Here is a 16811-nt window from a genome sequence, read left to right as displayed (position 1 = left end):
GTAGGTATGTGGGGGAATTAAAATTTGTAGCCAATGAAGCTCTAACTAAAAGACAATCGATATCTTGGACGGGTATGGCATATAATGTACATGACTTTGTTTAATGAATTTTTTATTTTGGCTGATAAAAAAAAAAGTCTCAAAAATCACCATATTTCCGGTTAGATCCATTCTTTGGTTGTTTTCCCAGGAAGATTGTTTTTCCTAGCATCTGTAAATTCAAATATCAGAATTCTTAACCTTTGAAGTCAAGGTTAAGAATTGATTTTAACATGTTTTCCTATGAACAAACAAAATCTAATGTATTAAGCAAAATGAAAGCTACCAGTTGCTAGCGTAGTTGTTAATTTAAACCTAATTGTCTTACCTGCTTCCATAGGAGTAGGGGTGTCAAGCAGTCGGGTCGAGTTAGTCTCAGTTGAGCTTAGTCCGGCTTGGCCATTATTTAGGGCTGCATCGTGAACATTCATTTAGCTAAACGGGCTTAGCTATATAATCAGGTTGGTCAGTCTCAGAGTCTAATCGGGCTGCCATAAATTGGCTTAAATCGGGCCTAAACCAGGCTATAGACCTATTTAATTTTGAACGAGCTTTCTTTAAAATTGGTCTTTTAAATATGTTTGAAGAGGAATACCAATAAAATGAGGCAGAGATAGGCATAGTAAAGAAAGATCCCATAGTTAAAACTGATTAAGCCAAAGATGGGCAAAACAGCTAAGTTACAAAGGTTCTTGGTCTTTTACCCCCGGAACTTTAATCAATTAAACCATGCCACACAACCCAAGTTTAGTAAATTCAAATCAATTAAACTATGCCTAAAAAAGATGAATGTTCCAATGACAATCACCACCATCTCAAATATACTTATCACATTGTCTTAGTACCAAATACAAGCAAGATTAAAAAATAAATAAGAAAATTCAAGTAGTATTAAAGGGGTCAGGCTTAAAGGAGTTGGTTCAAGTCAGGCTTGAAAAAGTGTTGGGTCTATCGGGCACTCGTTAGGCTAGGTGGCTGCACCGTGTACCACCAGTTTTATAAACATGCTGGGCTTGAGCCTGATCTAAGTTGAGCCATAAACATGTTGGGCTTGATCGAGCCTACTAGTGCAGGCCTAGAATTGATACCCCTACATAGGAGCTAGTAGCTACCGATACAAGTTCAGAAAGAAAAAAAAAAAAAAAAAAGAGAAGAAAAGAAATAGTTAGTTAGTCTTCAAAGCATCAAAATCGTTTGCGATGAAACGATAAATTGTTGTGAGCATCCAATGGCTGAGATATATGATCGAACCCTTTCAGCCATTGGATGCTCATTACACCTCGCTCGCTTACGATTTGGACTAGTTTAAGTCCCACGGCCAACCTTTCATTATAACATTTATAAAACAAAAACGAAATTATAACGAGTTCTCTTCCTTTGAGAAATTTCAGATTTTTAAAGTAAAAGAAACAACAAAATCTAACATTAATCATTTTATTAATATTTTTTGGGTAAAAAATTGATCATTCAGGTGTACTTACATATGGTGGTTTATCAGGGGATCCTTCATTAATTTCTTGCTTTCTATTTTTCTTTTTCTATTTTGGGTTTGGGAGTGTGCGCGGGGAACACAAGACGTGGATGGGCTACTTGGGGGTTTTAGGGAGAGGAACACATGACTGGCTTCCCGAATGAAAAGAATCGAAAAAGGGCGTAGTACTGTTGTGTTACTCTAGAGAGAGATTTTCTTCCCCCTTCTTTCTAGGATGTTGGAGACCTGGGTTACCACACTGCTACTGTAGAGAGAGAGAGACAGAGTTGCATTGAAGTTTCTTCTCTTCTTGTTGGCCTTGGCATCGCCGTCCTTCGGATTCTCCAAAGTTTCAAATAAGTTTCTTTTCGTGTCTCTTCGCCTCTCTTATTCCGCTGTTTTTGATGTTTTCACTTGTTTGATTTGCTTCTTTTTTCTTTTGCCTGCCTTCATGGGCTATACTTAAACATTTTGGGTCTCTCCTCTGTAAGCTAGAGATCAATAGCTATTATTCTTCGACTCCTACTTTTTTTTTCCTGCTCAAGGCTCTATCTTTCTATCCATTGGTGTCTACTTTAAATGGCCAATGCATATGGGTTCGTTTCTCCTCCACTTACAAGCCTGAGGCAGAGAAATTTGCATTTTTCCGGCTTTTGTCGATCTGGGTATTGTCAATTTCAGAAACTTCCAAGAAGGCTATTTCTCTGCAGAGCTGTTGAAAGCGAGGAGAAGCTTGCTTCTGGGGTTACCCCTTCTCAATCTCCAGTGCCCAGGTTAGTTTTCCTCCTGTCCTTATCTAGGGATTGATCAGGTATAAATGTTGAAGTAATGCTCATTGATGAATCCCCCCCCCCCCCTTTTCCTTTGGCTCAATCACACATTTGATGCGAAACCGCGACATTGCGGAGGGATTTGTTGTTTATGGATGAGTTCATTTTGTCGAGGAGAAGTTTGGCTTCTTTTCAATCTACCATTGCTAGTTTTGATTGTGGGAATGGACATGAAATTTTTTGTGCTTGAACTTGGGGTTTCATGCGGATGTTCAAATGGCATATGTTTCTGCATTAAAAGTATAGTTGGTGATCGTATTTTGGCAGTTAGCATGGATGGGTGTGGAGATGAGAATGACAATAGTGACTTGATCCAATCCATGGTGAAATTTATAATGCGAAATTTTCCGTGGCATTTTGTGCGAGCACCTGTAGTAAGGAAACAAATAAACTTGGTTTCTAGTATTTTGAGTTGACCGGCACAGACGCATCTAATGATGCTTAAGTTTATCAAACTGAGAATCATTTTGCATATTTGCTATGAGGTTTCCTGTGATTCAATTCCCTAAAACCTAATTCTACAAATTATTTTATTTCCTTAAAAAGAGAAAAAAAAAAAAAAAAAAAAAACTAGAAACGGTTTGAAAACATGGACAATTAAGTAAGAAGAAAAATATAAAAAAGCCAGTGAAATACCATTTTGTGTTCCATGGTTTTTATGACTATATAGTTGAAATTACAATAAAAAGGAAATAAGCTATCATCTCTCTCTTAATGAGATTCTATCAGTTTTAATTAGACAACTTATTGATCCTTAATCTGGGATTCGCTCTCTTTATAAAATCATTTGTACTGTTTGGTGCAGCTGAGTTTTTTCACATATGTAGTACCCTTAATATTTAACTGTTGTCAACCACCAGCATTCATTCAAAGTGATTAATTGTGTGCTGAAACTGAGATTAAACAGAATGTTTCCAGATGAGCGAATAGAGAGAAATTGTGAGTTGGGAATTGTACTTCAGTAATTTGAATGTATAAGCGCAAAGTTTCCTCTATTTATATCATCATCAAACATCACACATGTGAAGAAAAAGCATTGCTGATGTCTCCTACCCTTATGAATATATTGCAGTTGCCATGAGCTCATTCTTAGGATATAGTTTGTCTCCTAAGTTGTCAATGGGATGCATTTTTATATGATTCATAAGGGTGTCGACTGTGGAGGATGGGCCAGAAAGGCCACTCTAGTGGGAGATAGAGCTCCAGGGAAGGCCTTCTTTAAACATTTAATGAACCATTGGAGAGGGTTATTACTGCAATCTCCTTTGAGTTCTCTGGAGAAATGCACATTTGCTAAAGGATTTTATTTGAAATTTCTAATATTGATGCCAAACAGAAGGCAGCAGGATCCTTGATCAATGATAACTTGATAATTATAGTGGCATATGTTTATAAGATGTTGAATTATATTAAAATCTGTAATGTTTTTTTGTCATTTTTCTTCTTCCAATGGGTTTTGTTAAAGTTAGACTGGTCGTGGACTGTCTATGATTGTTAGAGTGTCTGGTCTATAGAATCCTTTGGGTTGTTTGGAAACCTGACATTGAGAATGGCTATGACCACATTTTGTAGGTTTTCTTACTCCACTTGCTGGGTATGGATTTTGTAATGAAGGTGTGAACAGGGTTTGAGGAATTGGGATTGGATCTGTTGCAGCTGATCCCGATTCCAGCCAATCCAACTGGTACTTTGAGGGTTATTTTGGCCAATTCTGGCTGATTCAGAATGGAATTGGATCAGAATCGATGGTGGTTGATTCCGAACTAATGGGTGTAAACTTGTATTTTAATGACAACTCTTATTATTGTGATCAGCGAGTCTCCAGCTGGCCTTTATAGAAGCTTGAGAGGATTAGATGTGATGACCCTCCGTCCTATTTTTGTTTATCATACTGTTCATACCCTCTAAATCTTTGCACAGAGTTTTCAGAAGGTCTGTCAACATGGAACAACTTGAAGGATTTAGTCTGAAACAGTGATTCAGAGTGATTTACTTTACCTGCTGGTTCATGGCAAATTGTGATACTTCAGAATTTTTTTAAAGGTGTATTAGGTTTTGCAATTAATCAAAGTAAACTACTCTGCTATTGGTGATTGTCTGGATTCTGGATATCTCGCCTCTTGCTCTTTGGTTGCAAGGTTGATAAATCCCTTATGCCTCACCTCAGCTTGCCCTTTGGTTTGTAACTCAATTCCAATTCCCCCAGGAAGCCCTTTTTAAAGTTGGTATGAAAGATAGCTTGTTGAAAGTGGACATTAATCTGAAGGAGTGTATATTTGCTAATTATTTTTCATTTCAAGCATTTATCTTAGGTTTTCCTATCTAGTATCCCTCTCTGTGTTCTGTGGGGATTTCCTTAACTGGAATTGAAGAAACTGAGAAGGGACTTTCATTGGAAGGGGATAAATGACACAAATATTACGGTGGCGGCGGCTTGAAATTTAATGAGCTGTTGCTCCTGAAGGTTTAGTTTTGCACCCTCTCCTCCTTGGTGCTGTGTCAAGAAATCCTTCTTAACATGTGGGTTTGAATTAATGTGCAGAAACTAAAATCATTCAGAAACTCCACTCACCCCTTGGAGAATTTCTTGTTTCCGGGGGTGGGGTGTCATTTGTAAATTGTTCTCTGGATGTAAGTTTGACAATGGATAAAGAATTGATTTCATGTGTAGGAGGCCTGATGACAAAAAGGCAGTTTAGTATTTCCATTCTCTGTCTATTCTTCTGTATGTGTATAAATATTGCATAAGTAGTTTTTTCTGCATTGATGTGGCATGTGTGGCTGGACTTTGCTTTAGTTGCATTAAAAATGTAACAATTCTTTAAGGCCAGAGGTTCGCTGGTCAGTGGGTGCAAAATGGAATCATTTTGGACTGGAGCAATAGATGATAAGTCATAAGTGGAATAATTATTCCACTCCCCTGTGTACAAAGTGCCAGAAATGCAGTCTCCAAAATGCGAACCCCTCATTGTGGTCTGCCCAACCAGCGAACCCTTGCCCTTTCTTCAAATAAGGAATTTTTTTAGTCCATCCATTTTATTTCTATTTTCACTAGATTCCATGGAATCATACCATTTCTGTGCTACATAATGAGGTTGCCTTGATGGCCTGAGGTTTGGTTTTCAATATTTTATTTTTGACAAGAAGTTCCTGCAGGCTTGTAACTAATGGGTGTAAGCTGGTTGGATCGGGCTCAGCAGTGCCAAATCTTCTGATCTCCAATGATGATCTTGCGAAATTTGTTGAAACTTCTGATGAATGGATTTCTGCTCGCACTGGGATTCGTAATCGACGGGTTCTTTCAGGTAGCCTTATCCTCACAATGCATGCTAGTGCCATCCTTGCCTCTTTTTTTGCTTTTATTGGTACAGTCAACCTGGGATTCGTAATCGACGGGTTCATTCAGGTAGCCTCATCCTCACAATGCATGCTAGTGCCATCCTTGCCTCTTTTTTGTTTTTATTAGTACAATCAACCAAGGTTGATTGAGACATATGGGAATCTCTGGTAGGCGCTATTGGGAACACATGGCAAACAATGAGTCGTCTTGACCCTCACTATTTGATTGTGCCTAGCCATGGAACTAAGCTCAATTTCAATCATCTACCGTGATCATAATTTATAACGTGAGACATTATGGACTTCTGCCATTCTTTTTGTGACACTTGAAACATATGGAGAAGTAAACCCTCCCCACCCCATCCCCCAACCCAAAAAAAGAAAGAAAAAAGGAGTGGTAGTTTCTCTCCTTTACGTGTTTGGCATGTACTCTCTTTGATTCTAAATTTATTTATTTATTTATTTTTAATGGTTTTCATGATGAACAATCAATGGGAAGATTACTTGTTACTTAAAAAGGTTATAATCCGCTAGATGAAAATATTGAATTCTCTTGGTTTGACTTGTTCCTTGGTAGGGGAAGATGGATTGATGAGTTTGGCTGTTGAGGCAGCAAAGAGAGCTCTTCAAATGGCACAAGTCGATGCAAATGATGTAGACCTAATCCTGTTGTGCACATCTACTCCAGAGGATCTTTTCGGCAGTGCTCCTCAGGTATATTTTACAAGGTTTAGGAATCTGTACACTCTAACATTAAAGTGCCATTATAGTTGTACTAGTAGCTGCAGTTCATGCTTTCAATCAATTATGAGCTTGGGGTTAAGTGCTTTATAAGATATTCTTATTATCAATGTATAGAAGTAAATTGATACATAGGTGATGAGGTTTAAACCATGCATAGCTTGATATTATAACCTCTGAAAATCTGATTTCATGTTTTAATATCAGATCCAAAGAGCATTAGGTTGTAAACAAACTCCTTTGGCATATGACATTACAGCTGCTTGTAGTGGGTTTGTGTTGGGTCTAGTTTCAGCTGCCTGTCACATAAGAGGTAACCAATCTGTTAGTAGAAAAATGAGTTGTCACAGGTATTTTTTATGATCTATTCAAGTGAACCATGCTTATTCAAATTGCAGGAGGTGGGTTCCAAAATGTTCTAGTAATTGGCGCTGATGCTCTTTCTCGATATGTTGATTGGACTGATAGAGGAACCTGCATTCTCTTTGGGGATGCTGCTGGTGCTGTATTAGTACAGGTACATACTTCTTCTTGTTCTGGAATTTACTGAATAGATACTCGTTTTCTTTGCTAATTATGGCCAGACTTGCAGAATTGAGAATTCTCTTCATGTTCATGATGGTAATTATTAATGTTGTTTTTTGTCATTCATCTTTTATGACTTGATATCACTGAGTAGACCAAGTCATTTATGCAGTCGAGACCTACCCTTCATAAGGCATCCTCACTTCTGACTTTCTATTCTTATGCTCTGTTGAGCACCCAGCCTCATACTGATTGTCTAATTCATTAAAACAAATTTGTGTGTTAGATCTCGTACTGCCTAATGTGCTCCATCTTTCTTAACCAGATCATGCATGTTAAATTACCATCTCATGATGGTTTTAGAAATATTTTTGTCCTATCAGAAGCGATTTACCTCCTAAGGAGGTTTATGGAAAAATCTAAAACATACAAGAGAGATCTCCATATGGTCTTCATCGATCTAGAAAAGGCCTATGACAGACTTCCCAGTGAATTAATCTGGCATGTATTGGAAAAGAAAGGGGTGTCAAGCAAATACGTGGATATAATTAAAGACATGCATGGGGGTGTGGTGACTAGTGTGTGATCTGCAGGAGGTCAAGGTAGTGAATTCCCAATTACATTCGGGTTAAATTAAGGGTTCGCTTTGGGCCCTAACTTGTTTACGTTTATCATGGATGATTTAACCAGTAACATCCAAGGAGAGGTCCCATGGTGTATGCTTTTTGCCTATGATATTGTGTTGGTGGGTGAAACAGTGGCAGGGATCAATGATAAATTGGAGTTATGGAGATCTACATTGGAATCGAGAGGCCTTAAGATAAGTAGAATGAAGACAGTGCATATGATGTGTAACTTTAGTCAAGTGAGGAATGAGGACCAATAACGAAGGGGTGAAGATTGAGGGGAGAGAGCTCCCACAAAGTGACTACTTCAGATATCTGGGCTCAACCCTAAATAGAGAAGGAGAGATAGACGATGATGTTTCACATAGAATTAAAGTAGGATGGATGAAGTGGAGAGGTGTATCTAGAGTGTTGTGTGATTGACGAATCCTCTAACGCTTAAAGGAAAGTTCTATAGGACATTCGTAAGACCAATTATGATGTATGGCACGGAATGTTGGGCACTCAATATATATATATATACACCATTGATGAACTGGTAAGGAGAGACATGCAAAAGCTATGTCTTGACCCTAATATGGCATCTAATAGAGCTACTTGGAAGGTAAAGATCCGAGTTGTGATCGTTCGTAAGTGGGATGTCCTAGAGGTGTTGCGGTGCATTGTTTATTCCCTCTTCTTTCTTTCTCTTTCTCTCTTTTCCCCTTTATTTACCCTTTTTTCTTTTTCTTTTCCTTTGTTCTAACTTGGATCCATGCAGCCGCCCCCATTTGGTTGGGATAAGGCCGAGTTGTGTTGTTGTTGTTGTTGTTATTATATTGTCCCGTCAATTATCAGATTACAGTCACTGAATTGATTAGGCATCAGTCACACCTTAGCACTGAACGTTATTGAATTCCTTTTTCAAACTGTGAAGAATATCTCTATGTAAAACTTCTAGAAGTTCTTGTTAAAACCATGTACGCATAAGGTTTCTTAACAAGCGTAGAAACTTGCCCAAGCGAATGAACATGTTCCAAAAGTTGCATGTAATGGTTGACTAAATCCCACACAAATGTTTTTTAAAGTTTTAATTGGTTGATTGCATGTCAGATATTATGCTTTGCATGACTTGGTGACACGTGGCTAGCAATAATGGCACAAGTCTTGCTATTTACAAGTCTTCTACAGCCTATGTGCATGGAATTTTAAAATTTTATGATATTTCTAGTCCTAAGGACTTTTTTTTTGGGGGGTTTTAAAGGACTATGTTTTGGTTTACAGGAACTTTGACTTTGACCTATTTTAGTATATTCTATATGAAATTTCAAATGTATAATGTCAGATTTGAACCGGGGCCAAAGTTGATAGTTGCAGCAGCGAAGAAACCTACAATCAGTACTTACCAAGCTTGAGAAGAGAAAGAGATGAGGAGAAAGGAAGAAGGCAATGTCAATGGAGAAGAGGGAGAAAGAGTTAGAATATGATTGGCATAGAATACCCTATTGTGGTCTAGCCTAAAAAAAAAAAGAGCAACTCAGTGCACGAGGCTCTTGCAACTGCAAGGTCTGGGAGGGGTAAGTGTGTACGCAGCCTTACCCCCTGCTTCTCAAAAGAGGCTGTTTTCAAGTTTTTGAACCTGTGACCAACAGGTTGCAATAGTGCAACTTCACCGTTGTGCCACAGGCTCGCCCACTAAAGTGGTCTAGCTTCTTTTTTATATAATAAGTCATCAGCTCTTAGTAGGAATCCCACTAAGAGGCTATGTCTAATTACAATAATGAGGAATAACTAGAAAAAAAAATAACAAATAAAGAACTATTCTGATTACAACTCAGACACTATCCCACGGTGCACCATACACCATATTACCCACGGTTTACTTCAACAATAGTTAATTCCAAAACTATGTAATACATTGCTTTTTAACACTGGGAGGTATTTCCTTATAGACATATCTTACCTTTGAGGATTGCATGTTTTTTACTGCTTTCCTCAAACGGGATTCGAGTGTTCCCAGACCCCTCCACAAATGGCTTAATACTGTTGCAGTTTTTCCTATTTGATGTCAATATCTACTTCCACTAGGGTCTTCTCTTACTGGAAGTTATGTACATGGTGAGTGTCCTTGGATTCCCAAGATCTATAGCCTTGAAAAGCAGTCTGTCAATCTATCCATGGGCTGAAACCATTTCCTTTTTTTTTTTTTTAGTTGACGGGATATATTTGTTATCATTAGCAGTTATGGGAAAAGCTAGTTCATTTATTTCCTAGAACTGGTAATTTGTTTTTGCGTAAACTAGCATGGTACTGCCTGCTTTGTTGCCAAACAAATCAACTGTGCCTACATTTGATACTATATTATTTTGCAGGCCTGTGATGGCAGTGAGGATGGCTTATTTGGTTTTGACTTGCACAGTGATGGAGATGGCCAAAAGTATTTGTTCTTGCTTTGAAACTAATCGAATGCCCCCCGGGGCTCTTTTAACTTATTTGTCCATCTAGTTGCATTAAATGTGTAGGAAAATTGAGTTGAGCAGTGTTTACTGGCTATTTATGCAGGCACTTGAATGCTGTAATCACTGACAATGAAATGGACCATGTGGTGGGATCTAATGGTTCCGTTGTAGGCTTTCCTCCAAGACGTTCCTCTTACTCATGTATCCAAATGAATGGCGCAGAGGTATTCCGCTTTGCAGTTAGGTGTGTGCCACAGTCGATTGAGTCTGCTCTTGCAAACGCTGGTCTCACCGGGGCCAACATTGATTGGTTGCTACTTCATCAGGTATTATAGAAACTAATACTAATTTAGGTCCCCTACTTTGGGTAGTTGATACTCATAAAGCATTGTCACTTGTCGCCGTTGGGGCACCCAATGCTTGGGTGGAGAGTATTCACTGTGGGTTGCACCACAATTCATGCAGCCATTGTTTATGTTCTTCACCCCTGTATTGGGTGGGAACCATCTTGCACTCACCTACTCAACCGTGAGTTTTTACTTTATTCACCCCAGTTACATTCGGCTTATTCTGTCTACCTAAATAACCAGGGAAAAAGGGGGATAAAGAAAACATGTGCCGACCAAGAGTTGTAGTGATATAGGTAAGGGGGCCTTTTCCTTAATCGAGGACAATCCTTGCAGAAATGCCATGATATTTGGACCTTGTGCAATTGCAAATTCAAGAACAAGTGATAATAAAATATTGAGTTTAATTGATGAATGATTTGATTTCCTTCAGCTACTTTAGATTGAGTTACAAATTGAAGAATTCCTCAAGTAAAAACCAGAGTGAAATAACCAATAATAGTTTAAACTCTTGCATTTATTCCTCCTTTTGGAGTCTGGAAAAAGTTTCTTCCAAGTTCCAACAACCTTCTAAATAAAATCAATCTCTTCACACAATCTTTCCTCTATTCACAAGGAGAGACCAAAAGTATGAATCACTGAAACCTCTCTGTGAAGCAGGAGAAAGGCTGTGTATATATACCCCCCCTTCCCTATACCCTGTGGGGGTCACTGAAAAGAACTTGAAAAAGAAAAATTAAAGAAAATCAATGGGAGTACATGAAACGCTTCAGGGGCAATGTCTATAAGGATCCATGACATCAATCATCTCATCCAGTTGAATCATCAAAGTGGTAGGGGTGAATCCACTTAAGAGCAGGGGATCAGCTTGAACAGATCCCTGATCTAATACCCATCTTTCAATCCTTGGCTATTGCAGCCAAGAGTTTGTAAGACAATCTCACTTTCATTGTTCTTTGGCATCAAGATTTTTAGGTGGGACAAAATGAATACTGAAACTACTGTGATTATCAGATGTGCAATGATATAACAAGAGTTCTAATGCAGGCAAACCAAAGAATCATTGATGCAGTTGCAGCCCGTTTAGAGATCCCAGCAGAGCGTGTTATATCCAACTTGGCTAATTATGGTAACACCAGTGCTGCATCCATTCCTTTGGCATTAGATGAAGCTGTTCGAAATGGGAAGGTGCAATCAGGCCATAAAATTGCTATTGCTGGCTTTGGAGCTGGCCTTACATGGGGTTCAACAATTGTGAGATGGGGATGAGATGCAGTATCTTTAGACAAAGCCACCTGCATAACAGAAGAAGAAATCGATTCCGATTTCCACCGTAATGTATCAGGGAGATAGCTGAGGGAGATGCAGTTGACATCTTTCCCGCTACCCTTCTGTTCTTTGGATTTTGCAACTCTTTGGGCAATCTAATAATTTAATTCTTTGATGTTGAATTATTCATCCACAGCATTGTGTCAAAAACGCAAGCAACTATTAGTCAATCTAATTACGATCAATACTTGTATTTCCATGGAAAGAATTAGTAAGAATATAAATCTCTCTCGCTACAACTCAAGACTCATCATCTTGATGAGATAAAAATTTAGAAAAAGGCAAAAAGAAGATGAAGGAAAATATTAATGTTAAATAGTAACAAGGAATCAATGAGGAGAGAAACAGAGATGAATGTCTCATCGAACTGTCCTTAGTCCTTCAATTCTGGTCCTGATCCTGCCTAAAGCACCCTCTACGGCCAAGTCGAAGGCGTCTTTCTCAGCCCTCAAGCCCAGGGAGCTTCCATGCCTCCTGTACATGATCCTCGGAATCATGTCTATCAGCTTATCTCTCATCCTCCTGACTTCAACGGCAGGGATCGTCTTAAGCACACTTGTGATCCTCAGCCCTTTGGCGACCACCTCCTCTTTGGGTATGAACACCGAGAACTCCCGATACTGATCCTCCGGCAAATGCCATCCGAACTGCGACTTAGCCGACAGTTCCTCAAAGAAAACAGGAATGCAACCCGCTAGTATCCCATCGAAGGTGGACCTACGTGTGGGCGTATCTCCAGGGGGTTGCAGGCAGAAGCTTGATTGAAGCATCGGCCTCATGAATCGAATTGGGTCATGCTCGCAGACGCCATTGGAGCAGTCGACGATCTGGCAGTCCTTGAATTGGCCACTGGTAGTAGTACCAGTAGTGGGGTTGTTACTGATGGCGGTACTGTTCTCGCACTCGCTACGGATGCTGTGGCGGACGTTGGGTGCAGAGGCGACGCCACCACCGCCAGCGAAGAGCATGAGGGTGGTCCGGCGAGCGCGGCGAACGCGGGCAATCCATGAGTAGAGCAAAGCAAGGGTTGGAGGGTGGAAGGAGGTCGGGTAGGGGACGGCGTGTTCCTGCCATGGCCAAGGCCTGGATTCCAGGGTGAGAGCAGTGATGTTGTAGAATTGGGGGAGTTCGAGAAACGAAGTGCCCCAGAGAGGAGGATCGTTGGATAAGGGCTGAGAGAAGTCCCAGGCGGGGCGAGCGAGCACTAAGAAGTGATCGTGGCCGGAGTAGCGAGACCAGATTTTTGGGTTATTCTTTTGGAGGAAGCGGTAAAGGGAGAGGCCATGGTCGGCGCTGGAATTGACTTCTGGGCCGTAGAGATAGCGGAGAGAGTCGATGGCGCCGTAGTAAGGGAGGAAAATTGCGTCGGCGATGGAGGGATCAGGGGTGAGGCAGGGGTACTCGAGGATGCGGCGGTGGAAGAGGAGTTCGAGCATAAAGGGGTCGGTGCGGTACCAGCTGTGGGAGCGGTTGTGGGTCTTGTGGCCGAGACCGTGGTTGGCCAAGAAGGGGCAGAAATCATCGTAGATTGGATAGGCGGAGCAGTTAGTGAGGAGATCCAGGTTGAATCGAGATGGGAGCTTCCTGATGTGGACCCATCTCCCCTCACATTCGGAATTGCCACTTTCCGATTCCGATTCCGATTCAAGATGAGCAGCCCCTGAAGCAGCGGCGGTGGCGTGATTAATAGAGAAGAAGAGGAAGGAGAAGAGAGTGAAAGTGAGAGTGGCGATGGTGATGGATTTGCAGAGTGGCATGGTGGGTTAGGGAGAAGGGGCAGAGCGAAGAAGAGAGTGTTGTGACGGTAATGGTGGTGGCGAAGAATAGTCGGTTATTCTCCATCTCATTTCACCATTACAGTCCAATAATCCAACATCATCGGCTTTCCTTTCTACCTTTTTGTTTTAATGGACTGTAGAATCTATTAACCTCTTTCTCTCTCTCTCTCTCTCTACAGTGATCTATACACACGCGCACTCGTATGTGTATGTGGCTATTTTAGTGGTCATCCTATCGTCGTGTCATGGATCTGTAAATGTTGAATTGGTTGGCTTTTTTAGCGACAAGTGTTTGTAATTTTTTCAGAGAGAAACCGGAGTACCGGAGAGGGACAGGGGAGATGGAAGAAGGAAGGATCGGATGGTGGGACCGTGAGATCATCTGATATCCATAACTGTAAGAGGTTTTCATCATGACACTTGTACCATTGTGAGATCGGTAGACAGTTTGATGGCGAGTTATGATTGGGTGCCTGATACTGTAGAAGGGAGTTTTGGTGATTTGATTTTACTTTTTTTTTTTTATCCCGGCGAGTGTCGGTGGCCAGTGGTGGGAACGGAGCACCGGGGTTGGTGTGGTGAACCGGTTATGGTAATTTGACTTTTCAAAGCGTTCATACACTTCAAAAATTGGGGATGGCGCCGCTGATTCCTTATTTTCCGGCCTTTATGGCGCAGTAACTAGTTAGTAACATAAGACTTTCTCATTCCGGTGTTCTTTTGCCAATAAAAAAGCCCCCACGGACCCCACTCACCTTGTGTCCCATTGGTTGGTCTTAATTTCATTAGTTATTAATCCACCGTAATTTATATTTTTTTTCGACAAATAAAAAACCCTTATTAATTAAACAAGATAAGTACGTAGATTATGTGCATAATACATCTTGACCTTTGACCCTTTTGCTTTTAATTAGTTTTAGGAGAGTTTCCGATCCACATGGTGAAAGAGAGAATCTATTCACCTAAAGTGATTTCACACAATAAATTTTTGGGAGGGGAAATGCTACCGGTGTGCGTTTACCATACCTAAACACAACCCTTTGTCTTCAGGGGGTGCAAGGCATCTTTACACAACCCCTGAAAATAAGGATCCAGTTCCTCTCCTGAGTGGTGCTTGCGTCGGTCAACCCATAGCTAATTGGGTGATTGACATGTGTTCAAACAGTGATCCAATGGTTGTGCTTCTACTGACTAGAATAGAGGCATTGCACTGAGAGCCGTTGGATCACTGTTTAGGAGAGGGTCCCAATCTTGAAAACAAGGCGTTGTGCCTATGCATGGAAAGCGATAAATGGGATAAATGGGTAGCTTTCTTTCTCCCATAAATTTTTTGAAAGAAGAATGCCACCGGGTCCCATCGCTGGCTCCTATAAGGGGACCAATGAAGGTGGCAGGGGACATCAATAGGGGACGAATATTTTGTGTTTCAAGGGGGATGAGGCCATCATTTTGCCTTCCTCTAAACCCAAATCTACCTGATTTCCATTCAATTCAAACTTACTGTGCGGCCTTGTAATGTGTATTCAAACCCAGCCTTGTACTTAGTTGCATCAAATAACAAATCCTCCATGCAAGTGTGAAAGTTTTGGAAACATGGCAGATACATCAGTTACCCAGCCCATTTCAAATGCTCAGATCATTTATTCCCCCAAGGGTTTCAATTTAGGCCATAAAGACAGCCCAATCCAATGATTTACAGGTGGTGGCCTTGGTACTCACAGTGAGGAGAGAAGGAAACCTACAATGGAAGCGAAGAATTCAGAAACTAATTAAGATGAAGCAGCAGCAGCAGCAGCAGCAGCAGCAGCAGCAGCAGGAGGTGAGAGAGGCATCTTGCATTGATTGAAGTCACGGAGCAATTCATTGTCCCTGAACCCAACGATGAATTGGGCAAGCCTTTCAAGATAGAGAGCCTCCTGAAAAACGTTAATGGCGCTCATGATCTCCGACAGCATACTCCTCCGAAGCCTATTAGCGTCTACAAATACAGTCGCAAGATCCTCCATCTGAGCCTTTGCGGCACCTCCTATGGCCTTCGTCGCCTCCTTTCTCCCACCATAACGAACCCAATCGACGGCCACTCGATCAATAAATCCAGACTGAGCGTTCCTAGCTTGGGTAACAATTGCAGGGATCATAAGCTTGAGCCCACATTCAATCTGATCAATCCGTCTCATGAGATCCTCTGATGGGTTCTTCCACGCCAGCGCAAATGCCAAAGGCTTTTCGAAATTGTCCGAATGGGCATAATTATCATCATCCTTATCCGTGAGGAACGATCTGAGGAGGTTGGTGAAGAGATTTGGGTGTAAATCGCCGAACCAGAGAAAGGGTTGTTCCATGGGACTGCGCCACTCCGGGTAAAGAAGCTGGGAGACATCTTCAGAGGCGGCGAGGTCGAGAGCTTCGTAATAAGCCTGGATGTGGCGGTAGAGAATCTCGACGTTGGTGCAGAGGAGGCTGGCCGAGGAGGATGACATGGAGTGACGAAGCTCGGGAAGAATGGTATTCTTGAGATTGTCGATCCATTCGTCATAGTAATCCGTGAAAAGGCGAGAGCTTTTTCTGCGACCACCAATGAGGGCTGAAAATTGGAGCCAGGGTTAGGGTTTCTTCCAGAAAGGAAAAGGGGAAAGAAAGATACATAGACTGCACACCAGAGAAGGGAGGAGGCTTACCAACTGCTTTCATCATCTTGGATAGAGCTTTCCTTTCCTATTCTTGCTCTTCTTGGGTATCTATTCCTCCTAGCGGAAGAGTGCAAGGAGGATCGGAATAAGAGCTCGCGTACAGAATTGAACTGACGATTGCTCTGAATTTGTCAGAAACAACAAGAGAAAACCGGGATGAGAATTTCTTTTCCGTGGAGGGTTTCTCCTTCTTGGAGAAGATGAGAGGCAGTTTGTAGGGACTAGGAAGGATGAAGTTTCAGTTTGTAGGGAAGAGGCAGTGTGGGGTTGGTTCCTGAATCACGAACCAACGGTTCTTTTTGCAGATTGGATCATTGGACATGCCTTTACCTTTAGCTGTTTTTATGACTCAATTGGGAAAACCATTGACCGGGTGAACCACTATTCTATCTGGGTCAGCCGCCCAAACCAGAAATAGCTTAGGTCTCTGATCTACAGGCAAGAGATTGAAGAGATATTAAAAGATGAACATGATCTTTAGGCGTGCTGGAAGGGTGTCCTAAGCCCAACCTGGAGAGGCCTGGTAAAGTCCGGCTCGAGCCCAACTGGAGCTTGGGTTTTGGATTGTTGAAACTAAGCCCAACCTAATCAGAATTATTTAAGCCCCACTCTTAGGCTTGGGTTCTTATGGGTTGGGTCACCTGCATGATATACTCAA

The 16811-nt window shown here is 41.2% G+C and overlaps 3 protein-coding genes across 3 annotated transcripts; 1 reads left to right on the top strand and 2 right to left on the bottom strand.

Moving 5' to 3' along the window:
• Positions 1-1588: 1588 nt before the first annotated feature.
• LOC122081390 (3-oxoacyl-[acyl-carrier-protein] synthase 3 B, chloroplastic-like) lies at positions 1589-11807 on the top strand. Its single transcript, XM_042648504.1, has 8 exons — positions 1589-2283; positions 5497-5645; positions 6257-6393; positions 6628-6733; positions 6819-6937; positions 9923-9987; positions 10113-10335; positions 11404-11807. Exons 1-8 carry the CDS (start codon positions 2090-2092, stop codon positions 11623-11625), a joined length of 1215 nt encoding a protein of 404 aa, XP_042504438.1. The 5' UTR covers positions 1589-2089; the 3' UTR covers positions 11626-11807.
• Positions 11808-11847: 40 nt separating this feature from the next.
• On the bottom strand, positions 11848-13635 carry LOC122081389 (probable xyloglucan galactosyltransferase GT19). Its single transcript, XM_042648502.1, has one exon. It carries the CDS (start codon positions 13440-13442, stop codon positions 12045-12047), a length of 1398 nt encoding a protein of 465 aa, XP_042504436.1. The 5' UTR covers positions 13443-13635; the 3' UTR covers positions 11848-12044.
• A 1346-nt stretch (positions 13636-14981) lies between these two features.
• On the bottom strand, positions 14982-16439 carry LOC122081391 (protein INAPERTURATE POLLEN1). Its single transcript, XM_042648505.1, has 2 exons — positions 16142-16439; positions 14982-16047 (listed from the first exon to the last, which is right to left on the bottom strand). The coding sequence occupies exons 1-2, from the start codon at positions 16155-16157 to the stop codon at positions 15233-15235; spliced, it is 831 nt and encodes a 276-aa protein (XP_042504439.1). The 5' UTR covers positions 16158-16439; the 3' UTR covers positions 14982-15232.
• Positions 16440-16811: the final 372 nt, after the last annotated feature.

This window comes from Macadamia integrifolia, chromosome 6 (assembly GCF_013358625.1).
Source record: "Macadamia integrifolia cultivar HAES 741 chromosome 6, SCU_Mint_v3, whole genome shotgun sequence".
NCBI lineage: Eukaryota > Viridiplantae > Streptophyta > Magnoliopsida > Proteales > Proteaceae > Macadamia > Macadamia integrifolia.
This window is presented reverse-complemented; position numbering and strand designations above follow the sequence as displayed.